The following is a 22,530-nucleotide window of genomic DNA, read 5'->3' as shown; positions in this document are numbered from 1 at the left end:
TGCCGATTTGCCTGAAGTGGCCGAAATTTAATTTGTTTTTGCATTTTACTCGGCCCCTAGAACATTGAATTGAAAATCAAGTGGGTATGCCTGATGTGGACTTGTTAATGACAAATTCTGATGAGCACAATGCTATAAGTCCCCGGATTAAGTTCGCTAAACGTGAATTTTAGAAGTGACGTGCGGCTAAAAACAAAGTCACTTCTACTTTCAATTTGTTTTTGACTTATTTGAAGTTTTCAATGAATATCTACATCTATCCTATTGAATTTCGGGGAATGGAGGGTTTGATTCTCCCTTATGTACAGGCCGAGGATGGTTTTCCCCCTGTCTAAATGAAAAATGCCTCTATCCTTTAGGCCTACTAAACTAAATGTAAGCAATGTTCTGTGTGCTAGGCCTACAGACTGTGCATTTTCTTTAAAGATCTCTCAACAGTTAGACTTAGAGAAGGCTAATGCTGCTGTCCTTACAAAGTTTCCCTCATAGCACACTGCATGGTGTTACCCACAATCAAAAGCTCAATAGTAGAATGTATAAGCTTAACAGTTTAATGTCATTACTTGGAAATCTAACAGGGGTAAACTAATGCTGCAGTCCTAACAAAATTTCCCTCATTGCAAACTGCATGGCATTTGACTTCATTCAGCCAGGCCTAGTCCACGGGATAGTAAAAATTTGATTTGATTTCATTTCATTTTAAGCCCAGCCCATCCCTGAAGAATTGACCAACAACAAGCAGTGAAACCAGCTTAAACCTTGACTTTACTATTACCATTACTGGCACTATCCTGAAAGTCTTGGACTTCTAACGGAACCATGGACGATCTCAACCAAGGCAAGAAAGGCATCAGTGACAATGAGGTAGAAGATTTTCTCTGTGAAATGAAACAGCCATCTCTGTTTGACAACACTAAGTTTTATAGACTCCGCAGTAGATTGGTTGAACTCGTAGAAGAAATCAAATTAAAAAGAGTAAGTATCAGGGATGGTGATTCATATATTTTTTTGCCAGTCATGTCTGGACCCTTCTAAGCTCAGTAGGGCAAGAAAAACTCAGCAAGTCATATATTTTTTTTACCAGTCATGCCCGGCTTAAGTTTGTGTTAGTAGAACACAAAATCCTCATTTTCATTCAGAAAGAAGGAAATAAATCAAATTAAATTAAGGACAATATTCAAGAACTTGCCAGTCACGTCTAAAAAGAGCTGCAAGATTGCTGGTATTAACTTTTTATCTTAGGTCTTGATACATTTTTCAGGTAACAGAAAGAGAAAATGAAGAAAAAATCCGACATTTAGTACATGAGAAACACGAACTCGAGAGAAAACAGGTCCGTATGACATTTTAAGCTCAAACTCAGCTGTCTGTAACACTTTTCAAAATGAAATACAATGTATAGTTTGACTACGATTAAATAAATAAATAGTAACTGTTTATTGATTGCATATTCCAAAGCAAAACCAAATTAGAATAATGCCTCCATTTTCAGGAATCGAAGCAAGAAGAAATGCTGAACCTCTCAGACGACCATGATCATAAATTACAGGAACAAAAGCGTCACCTTGACGACCAGATTCACTCGCTGAAAGAACAAGTGGTAAGTGGCATCAGGAGCACAACCCTCCAAAAGGACCCCTGTCTACGAGCTGGTACTTGGCCAAACCTCTTAGCATTGATCTTTCCCAGATTATCTGTACCCATTTACAGCTGGGTTGACTGGAATAATGAGGATCCTTTCCACCAGCTGGTCCTTGACCAAACCTCTTGGTATTGATCTATCCTGGATTATCTGTACCCATTTACAGCTGGGTTGACTGGAATAATGAGGATCCTTTCTACCAGCTGGTCCTTGGCCAAACCTCTTGACATTGATCTTTTCTGGATTATCCCTACCCATAAAAAATTCCCATTGCTGAGACTAAAGTATGATTGGTCAAAAAAAATGAAGCATCTGTCCCTTTTAATTTCATCCACAGAAAAAGTTACAAGTCCATAGAGAAGTTCATGACAAAGAAGCCAAAAGTTTAAAAGATGACATTCGAAGTTTACAGGTAAGCAAGTTATGCCAGCAAGGGTTCTGAGTTGGTTAGGACATCCGTAAGATCAGAATCTGTCCTGATGAGGATTGTGTATCTAAAACACAAGGTTTCAATGATTTGATTGAACAGACCATTTGATTGGTGGAATATTTTATGACCTAGAACATGAGAGGCAAAATAAAGTTGTTAGATCATAGATGGCCAGTGTAGTGACTCATGAAATGAAATCTTTAAAAAATTTTTTGTTCATATGGGTTCGTTATGTTTTTTTTATTAACTTTTATTTTTATATAGCTACTTCAGTTAGGGTCTAACGACAGCCCTCAAATTAAGCTTTTGACCTTATTCGATGACCTCTGCTTTAACCAATCAAATTTCTACCCCCCTCCAGTGCTGGCGTTTTGTGACGCAGTGTTTATCAGTTTAGGTCAAAAGGTTCAAAAGGGCTGTCATTAGACCCAAACTGAAGTCGATATATTAAAAATAAAAGCTAACAAAAAAAACGAAATGAAAGTTTGGTCTAATTTTAATCAGACTGTCCTGATGAGGATTGTTTATGTGAAACACTCGGCAGCATGAGATGAGCTCTAGTCAATTTGTTTTCAGTGGACTAAGTATAATTTGGAAAAGAAACTAAGAGAACAGGAACATATGTTATCAGCCCATCACATGTCAACCGACCAACATCGTAACGAGATGTCCACCATTGAGAAAAAAATGGCGGGAATGATGGCACATTATCAACATCTAGCAGACACACTGAAACGTCTGGAACTTAATGGTGAGTGAGGCATCTTCTAGAAAGGACAGGAGGAAGAAAGGGGGACGGGGGAGGGGGTTGTAGGTATGTCTAGCTTGGTTGAAGTTGGGTTAAAAAGAAAATGGCCGACATCTTCAACATCTAGCAGTCACACTGAAACCTCTGGAACTTAATTGTGAGTGAAGCATTGGCTAAAAGGAGAGGGCGGGTGGGTGTTTTATGTCTAGCTTGGTTGAAGTCGGGTTAAAAAGAAAATAGGTTGTAGCCTGGTTGAAATCGTTGCAAAGAAAATGGCCGACATCATCAACATCTAGCAGACACACTGAAACCTATGGAACTTAATGGTAGGGCGGGTGGGTGTTTTATGTCTAGCTTGGTTGAAGTCGGGTTAAAAAGATAATGGGTTGTAGCCTGGTTGAAATCGTTGCAAAGAAAATGGCAGACATCATCAACATCTAGCAGAGCATCTAGTGAGCATCTGCTAAACAGGGAGAGGTGGTGGGGGGGGGGTCGCATTGTTTTGGTTGTAGGTATGTCTAGCCTGGTTGAAATTGCGTTCAAAACAAAATGGCCGACATCATCAACATCTAGCAGACACACAAGAACAACCAACACTTAAAGGGATTGTAAAAAGGTTTTCTAAATTTTTCATGTGTATCAGGGACACTGATAGCATCAATTTACACCATTCCAATTTTCAATCAGACGTCTGTGGTTCCTGCAAATCCACTAAAACTAAGTGTTTGATGACATCACTAATCCCAAAGGGGCTTATGTGATATTTACCATGGTCATGAGGGTTTAAACTCTAAAAAATAATTCGACATTTGAAATATTATTTTGATATCACAGTTAGATTTTTACAATAAATTAAATTTGAACTAAATTTGGACAAAGAAATTCAAAATAAAATACGTCTCTTGAAAAACAAATGTGCAGTGAAAAAAGCGAAGGAATCCGGGGCTTAATTTACAGCTTCCTTATCAATTTTCAGATTAAAAATCAGGTTCATCTGCAATCTAATTAAAAAATGCTTTAACTTCTGAAAGGGATAATAGCTTCATTTTATAGACCTTTATGATTACTTGTCTAAGACATCCAGACTCTTATCTAATATTTTCTTATTTAATTGTAAAAGAACAGAGTTTCAGAATGTCATTCTGAAAAATGTTACATAAAGCTCAAATTAAGCTCTATCACTTCAACAATTTCGACAACTCAGTCTTTTAAGTTCCAAGATTTGGCGCCAGATTAGTGAGAAAGTGTAAGTTTTCGATTCTGAGTTCTCAATTCCTGATTTTCCTTCCAGAATTTATTCCTTTCCTTGGTCAGTGCTTTTTTATCCCTCTGCACCAAGTCGTAGTTGGATTCCAGCTTGAGTAAATTTCCGCGTATTAACCCCTTCTCATTCTCTAATCTTCGATTGGCTGTTTTTAACTCCACAAGCTGAAAAACAAAGATGGCCGCTTAAATTTTGAAACTTTTTCTTGCTTCAATGATATGTTTTCATTTCGATATCTTTTGAAACTGTTTACATCCAACTTTTCTGCCCTTGATTAGGACTCTGAAGACAGGTAATGCCTAAAGTGTGTAATAGGGGAAATTTCTATGCCATTGGCAAGTGAGGCATCTAGAAATTAGGAATCGATTCTGGCCAAAGTTGTCAACAAACTTAACCCTGAGTCTAAGACAAAATTGATTTTAAATTCAGTTTTTAACCAATCAGATTACTGCAATTACTTTTGTGCAAAAGTAAATTTCAAAATGGCTGCCTACCTCATGTTCTAGTCTTTGTATCTTGTGTGTCATTTTTTTGTCCGGCTCAGCCAAGCGTTTGATTTCCCTGTCCAAATTGTCGGTTTCCTGATTCAGACGGATGTTTTCGTCTGTAAGTTTGTTGCATTCGTCAGTTAGGACGTTGTTGACCTCTTTGACCCGAATAAATTTCTTCTCAAACTTCTCCCTTTCTTCTTCAGTTTCTTTCAGCCTTTCTTTCAATTCCTTCTCATTGGCCTTGACCTTTGTGTAGTCTTCTGCCATGGTGGTCCATTCAGCTGTAAAAAATGAACGGAAAAATGAATTGAATGGAGTTTTACGTCCTACTTTTCTGTACCATGTGGGCTAATGAAGATGGGCAACGCCATTCAGAATGCAATGAGGAACATTTTGTCAGGACAGTGAAATTAGCCTACTCTTTTTCGATTTCCAACTGTCGAGGGATCTTAAACATGCACAGCCTGTAGTACACGGGGCCTTGGTTTATTGTCCCATGTGAACGACTAGACGCTTTTTCCAAGTCAGTCCCTCTCACCTGCATCACTGACAGGGGAAAACCGGGTTGAAAAATCTCAAGGTAATATCTCGACCTATGCCAGGATTGAACCCTGGACCTTCACACCAAAAATGCCCACCCTAACACACGAATATGAGGATGTAAAAAGCTTGCCTCCGGCATCACAAAACTTACCTTTAATGCGTTTGATCTCTTTATCGAGGTTTGAATTTTGTTGAGTGATGTTGGCAGCTTTGTGTGACGTCTCCTTCTCCTTGTCTACGCTGACAGTCAGGTCTTTACTCAATCCCTTGAATTTATCATACAGGACGTCGTAGTCCGTCTGTAGCTCCTGTACTTCCTGCTGTATTATCTGAGGTATGGATCGGATACGACTGGATCCCTCATCCACTTGGGAATGCGTCGTCAAGATACTGCTGTAGCAGGCTTCTAAATCTCCTATGAAAAAGGAAGAAAAAGTCAACCAGGAAAATGTTGCCCATGTCAAAGTTCACTTCCTTAGCAACCATGCATTGTAGACTTGATCGGTTAAGTAGTATTTTTAACAGACAGTGGTTTTTGAGTTTTAAATCCTTCTTTATCCAGTACATGACGTGTGCAATGAGGGAAATTTTTAGAGGACCCCTGGATAACCCGATCTCAATTACCAGTCATCAAAGAACCTTCAAAGTGTGTGCATATGAACAACTACACGTTTTAGCTCATGGACTATAACTGGGGTGTGTTTAGTATGAGTAGAATTTTCATTTTGATAAGTGATACAGGTATTGAAATTGTGCTCCATCAGCTGGCAATAATATTCCTATAAATACAGAAATGTCACTCATTGTGATTGACATATTAAGCCCCGCCTTTTGCATGTGCAGAATCTTGAAATGTACTGACCTTGCAACTGTTTGATCATGCTAGTGACCTTTTTGACAAGATCTTCAACATCCCCACTGTAAGGGTTCAGATTGGTATAACCTTTTGACCTATATAACATGGGGTCAAGGCTGTTGGAGACAATTCTTCGTAGATGGCGCTCAAGTCCGTTCTCTCGAATCGTGTAATTTTCTTCATCAGTGTTGTACGACTGTGAAATTCTCGCTGCTATTTTTTTAATCTTGGTTTCTGTGACACGGTTATTTCGAAGTTCTGTTTCTATTTTCTCTCTTTTAAGAATGTCTTTTGCTGAAAAATAAAGTCGTACATGCTTAAAGATGGGTTTCCTTATTTTTTTTGTGTCAAATTAAGCAAACTATTTAATTAATTGGTGTTTCTAATGAATTATCATGTATTCTTAATCATATCATTATGTTCTTATTACATATAATTAAGAGTTTTAACCAATCATAAATGTCCATGTATGTACAGTCTGGATAAACAAAAAAATTCTTTTTGATCTTTCTTCATTCTGCTGATAATTCTCTTCTAATTTAGCTAATTATGAATTAATTATAGACATGTGAGACAAACTGGTATTTTTCCAAGTCATAAGAACACCTCTACTTTCTATTCATATAAGTATTAGCATTTTCATTTTCATAAATAAAAATAAGGGAACCCATCTTTAAGTAAATCACAAGGAGAAAATGGATCTAATTGGTGGATATGTCTCTCTGCACATATCTATTTAATTGCATGGGAACTAGATGTCAGACTTGAATTCTGAAAAGTGGAATGGATAGCAGAGATTGAGTGCCATTAAAGGGTCTATTTCAAATCTACCCCTTGAATGCAGACGGATAGAAAAAGTAAGATGTCACCAACCTTTTGGCGAGGAAGAAGAAAAGTCATAGCTATCTTCACTTTCTTCATAATATCCATTATAATATCCAGATTGTCTCCCTTCATAGTTTCCATGGTTACCATTTCCGCCATTTTGAGTTTCTGTTGATGGACGATTAGCTCTTGGTATCCTACTTCTGCCTTTTGATTGGTCGTCATTTTGATTTTGAGTCATTCGCGAGTTGTGTTCGCCTTTCGGTCTATAATCGTTACTGTCAACGCTGTTTGGCTGTTGCCGGACGGGACTATGATGGGAATTCTGGGATGTGGTTTTAGAGTTGGATGGACTTTTGTCTTTCCTTGACAACGATTGGCTGCCTTGAAGCGATTCTTTTTGTTGATCCATTATGGTTTTGCGCTTTGGTTTTCCATAATTTCTTTTCGGTTTATAGTCCAAATTTCTAAAAAATAAATTTGTTGTTGAAAATGAAACAATTCCGAGAGACTTGTGAAATTCCATGACTTATTTGACAATTACTTAAACTGTAACTATGGCAACTTGTTGCAGTCATGGCGGCAATGTTTTTACTAAATTGAAAGTATTAAAGGGATTGTAAAGAGTTTTTCTAAATTTTTTATGTATATCAGGGACACTGATATCATCAATTTGCATCATTCCAATTTCCCAACACTTAGTTTTAGTGAAATTGCAGGAACCACAGACGTCTGATTGAAAATTGGAATGGTAAATAGATGCTATCAGTGTCCCTGATACACATTAAAAATTTAAAAATCCTCTTTACAATGCCTTTAAGTGTAATCTGTAGAAACTTACTCTTTATAGAGTTCTATTCTTCGTAGATTTCGATAATAATTCCTTTGTCTGAAAAAAAAAAAACAATTTTATTCAGATCACCAAAGTATTTAGAAATTCCAAAATGGTTTCTAAGAATTGCTTGGTTCCAAAAGCTGTCCTAGCAACTCAAAACGTAACATTTTTGATCAAATGGAAATTTGGACCCAAAGAGTTTCAAGAAAAGACGAGTCATCATTTTAACATTCAAACGCGGATAATTCTGAACACACATGGATTTGAAGGCTCAAATTTCGACAGTGAACTGTGAACACTATTACTGATTGGCTTAGCTAAAAATTCCAGTTTCTGAGACTAAGGTATGATTGGTCAAAAAATGGCGCACTAGTCCCTTGAAGTAAAATGGAAATTTTATTTGCACCAAAACTTAATTTTGAATTTCCAAGATGGCTACCATTACCGAATAATTTTCTCAAATAGAAATTTTAGGAAGTCCACGTGGATTTTTACACTAACTAAAATCCTTGAAAACAATTTCCAAAATGGCTACCTAACTCCAAAAACCGTCACAGAAAAGATTTCATAAAATAGAATTTAAGGTAACTCATAGTCTTCGTTAATTTCCAAGATGGCTACCTTAATTTCCGGATTCTTTGCAGCACCCTGGCGTTCATATTCGTACGATAATATCACATCATAGTTTCCATAAGGCAAATTCTTATTGGCTCCCTTACCTAGTTTTTTTGAGCAAATATTTGTGTTTAAATTATGGGTTAAGTGGACACCATTTTGAAATTGTTGAAAGATTTAGGGTGTGAAAGGGACCATTAATAGGTGATTATGTTTTTCAAAAGATCCCTTTTGGTAGTCATGGAAACGGCACACATCACCAAAATATAGTTTAGAAATGTGTTGGCAAGTTATTTTAGGCTAGATAGGTTTAAAGGGGCTATGCCATATTCATGAGAAAGGTTTCTGTTGATGTTAACTAACTTATTCAAAACAACAAATTTCACAATCTGTGAACATACGCAAGATTTTGGTTTTTGCTTTGAAAAATATCTTGATATCCTTAAGATCCCAAAATACATTGATCTATGGTGGTTTGTTTAGGACATGCTTGACATTTTTATTTATGATTTTATTCTACGCGGTGGCTCAGTGAGTTAGACGCTTGTTCGCTAACCTGAAGGTCCAGGGTTCAATCCCGACATAGGTCGAGATAATACCTTCAGATATATCACACCAGTTTCCCCCTGTCAGTAAGTTAGACGCTTGCTCGTTAACCTGAAGGTCCAGGGTTCAATCCCGGCATATGTCGAGATAATACCTTCAGATTTTTCAACCCGGTTTCCCCCTGTCAGTGATACAGGTAAGAGGGGCTGACATGGAAAAAGAGTCTAGGCGTTCGGATGGGACAATAAACCGAGGCCCCGTGTACTACAGGCTGTGCATGTTAAAGATCCCTCGACAGTTAATTAACAATTAGTACTCTCTGTTTTTAATTAACCCTTTTAAAACAAATTCAGTTTGGTCAAGATGATACATAGATATAAATAACATATTTTAGAAATATTTTCAGGTATAATTTACGAGGTTTTTGATAATGAAAACATTTTACAAAAATGCAGAATGCCCCTTTAAAATCTTTCAATATTAAAATTTGGCTTATTACATCCTCAATAAAATGAACAAAAATCAAAACAAACATACCAAATAATAACGATTTCGTTAATCCAACTTGCCGATATCCAAATGAAAACCAAATCCCAAACTAGATAAATCTCAATTTTCTAAGATTCCATCCAATTGGCTTTATATATGAAGTTTGACACAAAAAAAACACCTCACTAAGTGAAAAACGGTAGCAAAAAAATGACTATGTTGGAATACAAAGGGACAACTGTTGTATTATTATTATTTGGTCTCTAAGGCTAATTACTTTGTTACATGCTAACATGTCATAGACACCTCCAGGAATCGTGTTCTATGGTTTAAAGATGCTCTTCCAGGATTCCAGGTTCACCATTTTTTTGACCAATCATAACTTAGTCTCAGAAACAGGAATTTTTTAGCTAAGCCAGCTCACTGTCGAAATTTGAGCCTTCAAATCCATGTGTGTCTAGAATTATCCTCGTTTGAAAGTTAAAATGACGAGTCGTCTTTTCTTGAGACACTGTCATATATAGAAAAGACATCTATAGAAATAGTGAGTAAAATTCCTAGTTTGAGATATTTTTAAAGGAATTATGTGATTTTCGTACATTTCTAGTACTTCTGAAGATTATTTACATATATTTTCAGCCATCTGTATCACTTTTAATAATTAAAATCCTGTGACGTGTTTGTCTACAACATCTTCACCTATATTGAGATAGGAGAATGGGATGTTAGATTTTAATTCTTAAAAGTGTTTCACCTCATACAAGGCCCTGAGATAAGACTGTTAAATGATTTACAAATGATTTACAAACAGACCAATCAACACTCTTCTACATAGTCATATTAACAATTTGTTTTGTAATTATAAACACACACAAGATTCAGGATTCTATCTTTAACTTCTGCCAAAAAAATAGTTAACGTATTTAATTAAATTATATTTTTATGTTAGTTTCTTGCCAAACAAAATTATCCCAATCAAACAGAAACTTTCTATAAAAAAAAGTTCCTCTACAAAAAATTTGTTTTGTAATGCGTGTCACACGGAATTAACCTGGAAAAATCAAGAATATTCTAAGAAAAAACCCACCCAAAACCTTACATAAATCTACCTTTAAGAAAAACTAAATTGAAGTTTTACATCCCAAATTTTGTTGTGAACTCTGACAATTTTGTCCTTAGGATCTTTAAGTCATGAAGTGGAAACACAATAATTAAGGCAGTGTGCATGAAGTGGAAACACAATAATTAAGGCAGTGTGCAATCAGGGAAATTTTGCCATTTTATTGCCTTAGAACATCTTTAAAACAAACACACGCATATTGGAGGTGATTAACACCAAGCAGTGTGCAATGAGGAGAATTTTGTCAGTTTCTGTCAGGGAGAATTGAAGCTGTGGTAGCTCAGTGAGTCGCTTGCTCACTAACCTGAAGGTCTAGGGTTTAATCCCAGCATAGGTCGAGATAAAACCTTTGGATTTTTCAACCCGGTTTCCCCCTGTCAGTGATGTAGGTAAGAGGGGCTGACATAGAAAAAGCGTCTAGTCGTTCGGATGGAACAATAAACCGAGGCCTCGTGTGCTACAGACTGTGCACGTTAAAGATCCCTCGACAGTTGGAAATTGAAACAGAGTAGGCTAATGCTGCTGTCCTGGCAAAATTCCCTCATTGTACACTGCATCATAAGGTGCAGAAAAGTAGGATGTAAAACTCCATTCATTTCATTTCTGGCAAGGAGCATCTTTAAGATTAACAATCAATGAAGCAGTATAAAGTATTGATAACTTACTGGGTATCCATGTTGTAAATAATTTACACTGTTAAGATTGTTTCTAGTTCCAGATTGCGTTAACACGGCTTAATTCCCCTGGGACTGGACAACTGAGTCTTTGATCTTTAATTCTCTTGATTACCTGAAACAAACAGACGTATTTGCGATTTAAACACCCTTGTCAACGATTAAACACCCTTGTCAACAATTTAAACGCCGTGTCTATGATTTAAACACCCTTGTCAACAATTTAAATGCTCTGTCAACAATTTAAACACCCTGTAAACGATTTAAACACCTTGTCAATGATTTTTTAGGCTCTGACAACCATTTAAACGCCCTGTCAACGATTTAAACACTTAACCGATTTAAACGCTCTGACAACCATTTAAACACCCTTGTCAACGATTTAAACGCTCTGTCAACCTATGATTTAAACGCCCTGTCAACAATTTCAACACTTAACCGATTTAAACGCTCTATGATTTAAACGCCCTGTCACTGATTTAAACACCATCAATGATGCAAACGCATTTCTTTTTGTGTTTTTTGTCCACTTCACTCATCATCTATGCAGATTGGAAACACTATTAAGTGAGCAATGGTGCAAAAAAAGGAAGATGACATCCAAATTAAAATATTGTAGTAAAATTACCTCATTAATTGAAGAGTTTTTTCATTCACTTGAACATTTTAATCCTAAGTTGTCTTTTTATTTTTTATCACCTTTACAACTGTTTGACCACCAAAGTTTGATGTCTGTTGCTATGTCCAGTTAAAGATGCCTTCCCACCCTGAAAAAAACCTTTGACATTCATGAGGACAATTAAAGGTGTGAGTCCATTTATAGAAACAAAATAAATCTTCATTTCTTTTAATTCAAAGTTAAGAATGTGGACTCCATAAATGGATGAAATGTGTTCAAGGAGTGGAAATGCTGTGTCTGCTAGGGACGGCCACCATTGTGCTTATCATAATGGCGCTTAAAGCTGATAAGCTCACAAAATATTCAAAAGCTTAAAGCCAAAATATTCATGAGGGCATCACCCTTTAATGTTAAAAAGGGTTTAAACAACACCCTAGAATAAATATTATAACTATGAAGTTTGGATTAATATTTACCTGGTCCTAAAAATAATGGCCTTTATTGTCTTCCATACAGTTATATCAATTAAGAAGTGTTTTGATAATGTTTGATTAACCCTTTCTGAACAATAGACCAGTCATATATTATCAGACTTGAAGTGTTTTTACCAAGTAATAGGGGTTAATATTGGTTTATTTACAATATATACCAGTGTTTTCATTATTACAAATAAAGGGCTTGGAAATGAAATGAATGGAGTTTTACATCCTACTTTTCTGCACCATGTGTGTGGGCTAATGAATACGGACAACGACATGCAGGGTGCCATGAGGGAAATTTTGCCTAGACAGCGGCATTAGCCTGCTCTTTTTCGATTTCCAACTGTCAAGGAATCTTTAACATGTACAGCCTGTAGCACAGGGGCCTCGGTTTATTGTCCCATCTGAACGACTAGCACAAGCACAGGCACAGGCAACAGGATTATTCTTACCTTGAGGATTCGAACCCATGGCACCTAACAGCAGACGACAATCCAACTTGCTACCGACTGAGCTATTCCATTGTGTGCAGCTAATGAAAACATGAACACATAACAATGTTATTTGTCGTTACCTGGCTTTACTGAAAAATGCTCACATGCAAACCTATCCCTATTCCATTTCAGTTAAAGAGGCAGTTACCCACAATAAAAAGTTGATGTATGTAAATGAACACAAGAATTGTGAAATGAACGATCTCAAAATAGAGAATGAAAAACTCAAAAGACAAGTTTTCGAGGCTAACGTCCAAAGACATCTTCCTTTGGAATCACCAGAATCTGCTGATTTGACAGCTCAATTGGAAGAACTACAGAGGAAACTGAAGCATGTAAGTTGAGTTGATGTATCAAAGGGTAAGATTAGTATGTAACAGAAAACACTGGCAGAGCATTAAAGCAGTGTTCACTAATTGTAGAATGCCTTATGTGATAGTGCATGCTTTCCCAATAAGTGACGTCATCAAACACTTAGTTTTAGTGGAATTGCAGGAACCACAGAAGTCTGATTGAAAATTGGAATGGTGTAAATTGATGCTATCAGTGTCCCTGATACACATACAAAATTTAGAAAACAATTCACAATCCCTTTAATAAAGTACTATTCAACAGAAGGCACTGGCAGAGGACTATAGTAGTGTTCATTCAGACAAATTAAGACATCATTTAATCATCAGTGATTCCAAATCCTCAAAAATAACTATTCTTTAAAGATCACTTGGAAATCAAACAAATTAGAAAAGGCCAATGTCGCTGCCTCGGCAAAATTTCCCTCATTGCCCACTTCATGTGTTTTAGGAAGAAGAAAAATGTCGTAAAATTCAACTGAAAGCAGATGATAATAACAGAAAATATGAAGTAAGTAGGTTTTGCTATGTTCATTAAAAGGATGTTCAAGAAAAGCAATTTAAAACTAATGATCTTCATTAAATTTTGGATTAACCATGTGTCAGAATTTCATTATGAAAAGTGATACACATGACTGAAATTGAGCTTTCAGTTGGGCCAGTAAAAGTAGAGGGAAAGGAAAGTTCCAGAACACCTGGTGCCATTCTATGATTGTGTCAGTCAACTTAGCATCTCTTTTGGAGAGTCCACATCATCTCTTTAAGAGAGTCCACATACCATTTTCATTATGACTTTCAGGATGTCTTAAAGTTGTTACAAGAAGCGCACGAACTGACCGACAAACATCTTGGTAACGCCAACAAACATCAGAAAGAAAGTCGTCAATATCGGCAGAAGTGTGATGACCTTGACCTGAAGATTGTGACCTTGACCTCAGAGATTGAGGGGCTGAAGAAGTATGAGGACAGTCTTGTAGCTTGGGCTCAAAAGGTAAACGTTTGGTTATTTTATGAGCATAATACAGCAATTTCAATTATGGGCATGGACTGTAGTTTATTTAGTTAAAATGTTGAAATCTTGATTACATCATTTGCTTAGTTACTTCAAAAGGTGATCAAGTGTTCTAATCTGTGTCAATGTGGGAAAATCTTGTGATGTTGAAGTCATTTTTCCTCATTGTGCCATTTGACCAAGCTGTAAATGAGTACAGATAATCCAGGAAAGATCACTGCCAAGAGGTTTGGTCAAGGACCAGCTGGTAGAAAGGATCCTCATTATTCCAGTCAACCCAGCTGTAAATGGGTACAGATAATCCGGGAAAGATCAATACCAAGAGGTTTGGCCAAGGATCAGCTGGTAGAAAGGTGCTCCAGAACCCCCAGCAAATACTTAGATGTCCATAAACTTTTCAAAAGAACTGGATTTTGAATTTTTCCAGGAAAAGAATTTAACCCTAGAAGTTTATCAGACCAAGGAGAAGCTGATGGGAAAAGAGACAGAGATCCTCCATCTAGAGGATGCTAACAGTCTGTGGGCAGCCAAAAACGTGGAATTGTCTACCAGATTACAGGTAGCAGAGGTAGGTGCATCTTGATGCAGTGTGCAATGAGGGAATTTTATCAAACTGGATCTTCAAGGTGCGAAGTCTGTAGCACATTTAAACTCTAAGTCTCATTTTTGTCTTTCTGGTAGCTTGGATTAAGTTTTTGGTAAAAATGGACACAAATACTTTTAATTTTGGTTGCTTCTCTTTTCAGAAAAAGGTAAACATAGAAAAAGTCAGCCAAGAAACTCAGATGGGTACTAGTCAATTGAGTCTACGATCAGAAGGCACACAGACCAGATTGTCCAGTCAGAACAATGGAACACAAACCGAACCGAAATCCACCAAATCCATGAAGACTCAATGCATCATAGCAGCTCTCTTTACAGCTGGGACCCAAACTCTTTGCAGTGGTGTACATGCTGATGACATGGCCTCCCAAACGGACATCACAAGTTTGAAAGTGACGCTTGATTCTGCCACCAATAATAGTTTCTCCAAAACCAGGTTGAATTCATCCTCCCAAACAGACCAAAAAGAGCTGGCTGAAAAATCAAGCCAAGCTGATTTAAGTTTCGACCAAAAACCAATGTCTGACGACGTTAGACCAGCCTCAACCAAAGATTCTAAAGCGTCTCCTGGAAGACCACCCAGTGGATTGTCCCAGGATCTTCAACCTCAAAGACGAACTCTTCCACGAACATCCTTCCAGCTTCCAACATCCTACACAATCAACGAAAAATTCCAAGCATTTGAGAAACATTCTGATAGTTTCAGAAGATCAGACGTTTCCATGACAACAGCATTCTTACCAACCAATATGGCCGCCAAGTATCAATTACCAAAAGATGACTCTCATCAGCAAAGTTTCTTTGATGAAGCTCAGAAACGATCCTCAAATGATCAAGTTCTGTCCAATCGTACTCAAGGACACAACGACAAATTGGAATCGTACTCATCATGTGCTCCATATCCGAAATATGCCAGAATGAGTCATCTAGGTCCTGGCTTGATATCCTCGCCTTCCATAGCAACCAGAAAGATCACATCAACCAGTCCTTTCCCATCAATGGGAGTTAAAGTAGTTGCATCAAGAAGAGAGTGTTTGAGCGAAGGTAAAGTCCAAACGACTTTGTTGCCAAATAAAATTGATATGCAGTCATCTGATTGGTTATTAAAATTCAATTTTATTTGTTAACCAATCAAATGACAGGAACCCTTTTTTTATTGCAGTAAAAACCACCTTGGAATTTCCAAAAGATTCACCAGAAGTTGTCGTAGAGACAGAATCCATATCTACTGTTTGCACTACACCAAACCTTCAGATGGCAGAAACCATTCTACCAACTTCCAGCAAAGGCATTCTCAAAAGTAAGTATTAATTTACACGAAAACCATGATTTTGTAAACCATCAGACCCAGGCCTGTTGATTTTGCTGTTTTTTTCCAAACATGACTGGTAAGGATCTGTCGGAGATCAAATAGCGGTTGAACCAAGATCTTCGGTCAAAACCAAGACGAACTTAATCTGAATTCTGCTCATTGATCCTACTTGCTTTAATGTATTATACCCTTTGAAACGGTAGATTCAACCAAACAAGTAAGCAAAAGATCAAAGTCAAGAACACCAGCGAATACCTCCGAATTCTTTGCCAAGCTCACTCCTGCTCGTTGGTCCTACTTGTTTCAATGTTTCATGCTCATGCAACGATAGATTCAACCAAACAAGTATGACTTCTTGACGACATTTTATCATTTCAGATCCTTTCGAATACAGAATCAACACACCAAAATCAGTTAAATTCAGTGACAAAAGACATGAGAGAGAACTGACACCAGATCCAGATTCGGTTCATGCTTCACCAGAATTGGTTTATGTCAACCAGAATGAGAATGAGATAAGCAGCAATCAAAATTCACAAACCGCTTCTGAAAGCTACACAGCAGAACCTGTGTACATGTTTAAACCAGAATAAGAATGAACCAATCGAAGAACAAAACTCATAAACTAAAACCAGTTAATGTCAACCTAAATAAGAATGAGCCAATCAAAGAATTATAATCATAAACTAGAACCAGTTAATGTCACCCAGAATAAGAATGAGTCAATCGAAGAACAAAAATCATAAACTAAATCCAGTTAATGTCAGCCAGAAAAAGAATGAACCAATCAAAGAATCAAAATCATAAACTAGAACCAGTTAATGTCACCCGGAATAAGAATGAGCCAATCAACAATCAAAATTCACGAAGTAACTCAAAAAATTATGAAAATCATGATGAACATGGTGGTTGCCACAAACCTTCAGTTGTTATTCTTTAATATAATTCAGTTGTTATCTTTTATATAATTCAGTTATCTTTTATATAATTCAGTTATCTTTAATATAATTCAGTTGTTATCTTCTATATAATTCAGTTGTTATTCTTTTATATAATTCAGTTGTTATTCTTTAATACAATTCAGTTGTTATCTTTTATATAATTCAGTTGTTATCTTTTATATAATTCAGTTGTTATTCTTTTTATAAATTTTAGTTGTTATTATTTACAAGGTTTCGGTTATACACACATTTATTATTTGTTATAATTATGTTATTCCTTATAAATTCTCTGTTATTCCTTTATATATTTAGTACCAGTAACATATATTCAGTTGTTATTTTGTTATTGTTATTAGTTACATATAATTAAGGAAATAAATTTTTTAGTAAATTCAAGTATTTTTCAGACTGGTTTTATGTTCAATGATAATTTGAGCTCTATCAACTGGTAAAGTAAATATTTAGATGACTATACAGATAGCTGAAATCAAGCTCTATCAGCTGGTAAAGTAAATATTTAGATGACTATACAGATAGCTGAAATCGAGCTCTATCAGCTGGTAAAGTAAATATTTAGATGACTATACAGATAGCTGAAATTGAGCTCTATCAGCTGGTAAAGCAAATATTTAGATGACTATATAGATAGCTGAAATTGAGCTCTATCAGCTGGTAAAGTAAATATTCAGACAACCATAGAGACAGCTGAAATTGAGCTCTATCAGCTGGTAAAGTAAATATTTAGATGACTATACAGATAGCTGGAATTGAGCTCAATCAGCTGGTAAAGTAAATATATAGATGACTATACAGACAGCTAAAATTGAGCTCTATCAGCTGGTAAAGTAAATATATAGATGACTATACAGATAGCTGAAATTGAGTTCTATCAGCTGGTAATGTAAATATTTAGATGACTATACAGACAGCTGAAGTTGAGTTCTATCAGCTGATAAAGTAACTATTCAGACAACCATACAGACAGCTGAAATGGAGCTCTATCAGCTGGTAATTCAAAAAACTAAGATATGAACAGTTGAACATTTTATTGTAACTTGCAACTAACCAGTAACAATTATTCTAAACAGAGAGAGAAAAGTAAATCTGGAATTCCAACCCAAGAAATTTTCAGTCAATCAAAAATCTCACTTATGTGTATCAGGGACACTGATAGCATCAATTTGCACCATTCCAATTTTCAATCAGATGTCTGTGGTTCCTGCAATTTTACTAAAACTAAGTGTTTGATGATGTCACTAATCGTGAATTAAGCATATTTTGCAAAAATTTAGTTTTAGTGGAATTGCAGACATCCGATTAAAAATTGGAATGGTATAAATTGATGCTATCAGTGTCCCTGATACACATAAAAAATTTAGAAAACCTTTTTACAATCCCTTTAAGCCATTAACAACCAAGACTTAAGTTAGTTGTCTCCCTTGAATTGCTATTCCAGATATCTTTACTACGTTCATTATAACAAAATACATCCCATAATATTCTAACCAGTAAACAAAATCGATTGACTATCAAATCAGGCATAAATTTGACAATCAAATCAGTGGTAATGATTGACAATCAAATCGGTAAGATTGACAATCAAATCAGTTATAAGTTGACAATCAAATCAGTTATAAATTTGACAATCAAATCAGTGATAAGTTTGACAATCAAATCAGTGATAAGTTTGACAATCAAATCAGTGGTAAGGTTGACAATCAAATCAGGCATAAATTTGACAATCAAATCAGTGACAAGTTTGACAATAAAATCAGGCATAAATTTGACAATCAAATAAGTGACAAGTTTGACAATCAAATCAGGCATAAATTTGACAATCAAATCAGTGGTAAGGTTGACAATCAAATCAGTGGTAAGATTGACAATCAAATCAGGCATAAATTTGACAATCAAATCAGTGGTAAGGTTGACAATCAAATCAGTGGTAAGATTGACAATCAAATCAGGCATAAATTTGACAATCAAATCAGTGGTAAGGTTGACAATCAAATCAGGCATAAATTTGACAATCAAATCAGTGATAAGTTTGACAATCAAATCAGGCATAAATTTGACAATCAAATCAGTGATAAGTTTGACAATAAAATCAGTGGTAAGATTGACAATCAAATCAGTGGAAAGATTGACAATCAAATCAGTGGAAAGATTGACAATCAAATCAGTGGAAAGATTGACAATCAAATCAGTGGAAAGATTGACAATCAAATCAGTGGTAAGGTTGACAATCAAATCAGTGGTAAGGTTGACAAATAAATCAGTGATAAGTTTGACAATCAAATCAGTGGTAAGGTTGACAATCAAATCAGTGGTAAGATTGACAATCAAATCAGTGGAAAGATTGACAATCAAATCAGTGGAAAGATTGACAATCAAATCAGTGGAAAGATTGACAATCAAATCAGTGATAAGGTTGACAATCAAATAACAAATTGACCAGTTAGAGTATTTCTAAGTTATAAGTATCAGTGTCTAAAGGTACATTCTAGTCCTCGGCCTAAAACACTCTGAGTTTCCTGTTCCTTTTGGAGACTCCACAAGGATGTTGCCACTGTCCTGACAAAATTCCCTCATTGCATACTGCATTATAATTAAAAAAAAGTCACTCAAAGAATTCCTTAGCAAAACATCACTAAAGGAATCGCTTAGCAAAGCACCAATCAAAGCATTACTCACCAAAGCACACCTCAAAGGAATACTTAGCAAAGTATCACTCAAGGAATCGCTTAGCAAAGCACCACAAAAAGCATCACTCAACAAAGCACACCTCATAAGAATACTTAGCAAAGTGTCGCTCAAAGAATTACTTAGAAAAGCATCACAAAGAGCATCACTCACCAAAGCAAACCTCATAAGAATACTTAGCAAAGCATCACTCAACAAAGCAAACCTCAAAGGAATTACTTAGCAAATCGTCACCTCATAAGAATACTTAGCAAAGCGTCACTCAAAGAATTACTTTGCAAAGCGTCACTCAAAGAATTACTTGGCAATTCTCACCTCATAAGAATTCTTAGCAAAGCGTCATTCAAAGAATTACTTAGCAAAGCGTCACTCAAAGAATAACCCGAAGCGTCACCTCATAAGAATACTTAGCAAAGCGTCACTCAAAGAAGTACTTAGCGAAGCGTCACCTCATAAGAATACTTAGCAAAGCGTCACTTAAAGAATTACTCAGTAAAGCATCACTCAACAAAGCACACCTCACTCAAGGAATTGCTGAGCAAAGCATCACTCAAAGAATTGCTGAGCAAAGCGTCACTCAAGGAATTGCTAAGCAAAGCGTCACTCAAAGAATTGCTGAGCAAAGCGTCACTCAAAGAATTACTCAGTAAAGCATCACAAAGCGCCACTCAAAGTTTCAGGAAATTCAGAGTGTTTCAGATATTCTATGTGTTTACATAAGTACATCTGAATATTGTTCTATTTACATTTATATATATACTATGATATACTATGATACATTCAACTACATACATATATATATATATAGAATCTGAAAAGTGCATATCTTAATTTTAACAATAGCTGAAAACAACTCAAATGTGAACTCATCCCAACTAAAAATAATACATTTCAATAAGGAAAATTTGATTTTTTTTCAAAGTGTGATGACAGATATGAAGAAAAATTTGAAGTTAGTTTCTTAAAGGTGCATATCTTCTTAGTTTCAACGAGAATAGCTCTATAGCTGAAAACAACTCAAATGTTAACCCATCCCTACTTTGTAACTTAGAGTCCAGAGGAATTGGAACCAGTGCTTTGACTTGCCTGGCAGATGGAATGGATATTGCACTTAGAACAATACAAATACAAACATCATGCACTTATAACAGCACTTTAATGAAATGCCTGCTCAAAAACATCTTCACAATGTTAATCTATCACAAACTCTGTCTAATACCTTGACATCCTTCTTACATGTTCTTCAAACAAACCTTTTGACCTCACCTGATAAACAACACGTCACAAAATGCCAGCACTGGAGAGGGTAGAAATTTGATTGGTTAAAGCATACTTTCCTTGAGTTAGGTCAAAAGGTTACTTAGATGAGGGCTGTCTTCAGACCCTAACTGAAGTGGCTATATTGAAAATAAAAGCTAATAAAAAAGGAACAAAAGTTTGGCCTAATTTTAATTACACTGTTGAATATTTTTCTTGTATCACAGAAGTTGGTAAATGTTTGATTGGTTTATACTCTAGCAAAAACAACCAATCAGAGCCCTCGACAGAAAAACTGTAAACAATATGGCTTGAATAGCCCTTGTTTGCAATTTTAGTATCTTTAATTGTACTTTCTAACATGTCATTTGATTGGTCAATATTCAAATCTCACAAGGGAGATAAACCATATGTTTAAAGCTTGCCAAAATGTGTTAAATGACAATAACACAGGAAAAGTGTCTAATGATGTCAAGGTATTAGATCGAGATTGTAAATACTCAATATTGCATATTTAGATATATTTTCGACTAAAATTGGATCTAGGCTATTTATTTAAGCACTTTTGACTATACGAATACTTTTTACCCTTGAATTACTTCGGGTGGCTATTACCCTGAACCCTTTTTAAATCCACTTCAGATTTACTTGCTGAAATTATCTACTTTCTAAATTACACTATATATGATACACTACCTGGTGATACAATACGCGTATCATGGCAAGTTGTATCGAGATACATCGACTCACAGATAGATTGTACCAGCGCTAATATAAATACATACATATCGATATTACAAAGGTAGTTGGAGAGTTTGACATGTAACCCTTGCATCAAAGGTTTATACCTAAAAACTCGTACCACCCTTACCACATCCACTATCACAATATTCAAGTTTTCTAATCACGAATTAGTCCAAACTCTTTTGGCAGTAAATGTACTTAAATTTTTGCAATCATCACAGATTTTTTGCACATGCAACATTCCAATTTTAAACATTTTTGTGGTTTTCATAGGAGAGAATGCTTTCCAAACTAACAAACTTAAATAAAAAAGAAATATTGGAATCATTTGAATTAACATTGAACATTTTTACTCTCAGTTTCCAAGTTTGTAAAACTATCCCACCACAATATAAACACGAATATGCATGTGCATTAAGGTGGCCACCGAACACAAAATCCAAACTGTCTATATTACATCACTGCTGTCTTCATTATAGATTATAGGTCCAATGAATGACCTAGATTTGATGCACATGCATTTTGCTCAGTGTCCAATGAATGACCTAGATTTGATGCACATGCATTACGCTCAGTGTCCAGAGAATGATAAAGATCTGATGCACATGCATTTTGCTCAGCTTCCATTGAATGACCTAGATTTGATGCACATGCATTTTGCACAATGACCTAAATTTACGCTTTAAGAATTCCAAAATGATAACAGGCCACACAACTTATAATCTGTATTAAAAAAATTCCACATATATTCCAAGTGAAAATCAGTTGACCTAGATTTGATGCACATGCATTGTGCACAGTGACCTACATAAATGCGTGTGCATTTCAATACATCTAATACATTGGGTAAATGAATATGAAAATTCTATTGTCTTTATTCTATATCCCACTTTTGACTAAAATATTTACAATTAACACAGTCGACTGTTGAGTACAAA

The 22,530-nt window shown here is 35.8% G+C and overlaps 4 protein-coding genes across 4 annotated transcripts; 3 read left to right on the top strand and 1 right to left on the bottom strand.

Moving 5' to 3' along the window:
• Nucleotides 1-819: 819 nt before the first annotated feature.
• On the top strand, nucleotides 820-2,831 carry LOTGIDRAFT_167887 (hypothetical protein; the record flags this gene model as incomplete). The annotated part of the gene is made up of 5 exons (XM_009065766.1): nucleotides 820-975; nucleotides 1,262-1,333; nucleotides 1,493-1,600; nucleotides 1,980-2,054; nucleotides 2,649-2,831. The coding sequence occupies 5 exons, from the start codon at nucleotides 820-822 to the stop codon at nucleotides 2,829-2,831; spliced, it is 594 nt and encodes a 197-aa protein (XP_009064014.1).
• Nucleotides 2,832-3,619: 788 nt separating this feature from the next.
• LOTGIDRAFT_235811 (hypothetical protein) lies at nucleotides 3,620-11,771 on the bottom strand. The gene is made up of 8 exons (XM_009065765.1): nucleotides 11,707-11,771; nucleotides 11,070-11,193; nucleotides 7,641-7,688; nucleotides 6,848-7,266; nucleotides 5,981-6,268; nucleotides 5,270-5,533; nucleotides 4,579-4,856; nucleotides 3,620-4,248 (listed from the first exon to the last, which is right to left on the bottom strand). Exons 2-8 carry the CDS (start codon nucleotides 11,078-11,080, stop codon nucleotides 4,054-4,056), a joined length of 1,503 nt encoding a protein of 500 aa, XP_009064013.1. The 5' UTR covers nucleotides 11,081-11,193; nucleotides 11,707-11,771; the 3' UTR covers nucleotides 3,620-4,053.
• Nucleotides 11,772-12,774: 1,003 nt separating this feature from the next.
• On the top strand, nucleotides 12,775-16,540 carry LOTGIDRAFT_167885 (hypothetical protein; the record flags this gene model as incomplete). Its single annotated transcript, XM_009065764.1, has 7 exons — nucleotides 12,775-13,005; nucleotides 13,472-13,531; nucleotides 13,820-14,011; nucleotides 14,460-14,600; nucleotides 14,779-15,679; nucleotides 15,798-15,935; nucleotides 16,326-16,540. 7 exons carry the CDS (start codon nucleotides 12,775-12,777, stop codon nucleotides 16,538-16,540), a joined length of 1,878 nt encoding a protein of 625 aa, XP_009064012.1.
• Nucleotides 16,541-18,695: 2,155 nt separating this feature from the next.
• Nucleotides 18,696-19,016, top strand: LOTGIDRAFT_89076 (hypothetical protein; the record flags this gene model as incomplete). Its single annotated transcript, XM_009065763.1, has 1 exon — nucleotides 18,696-19,016. A coding segment is annotated over one exon (321 nt), but the record flags the coding sequence as incomplete, so codon positions are not given.
• Between the last annotated feature and the right edge of the window lie 3,514 nt (nucleotides 19,017-22,530).

The sequence above is a fragment of the Lottia gigantea genome, assembly GCF_000327385.1.
Source record: "Lottia gigantea unplaced genomic scaffold LOTGIsca_70, whole genome shotgun sequence".
Classification (NCBI taxonomy): domain Eukaryota; kingdom Metazoa; phylum Mollusca; class Gastropoda; family Lottiidae; genus Lottia; species Lottia gigantea.
This window is presented reverse-complemented; position numbering and strand designations above follow the sequence as displayed.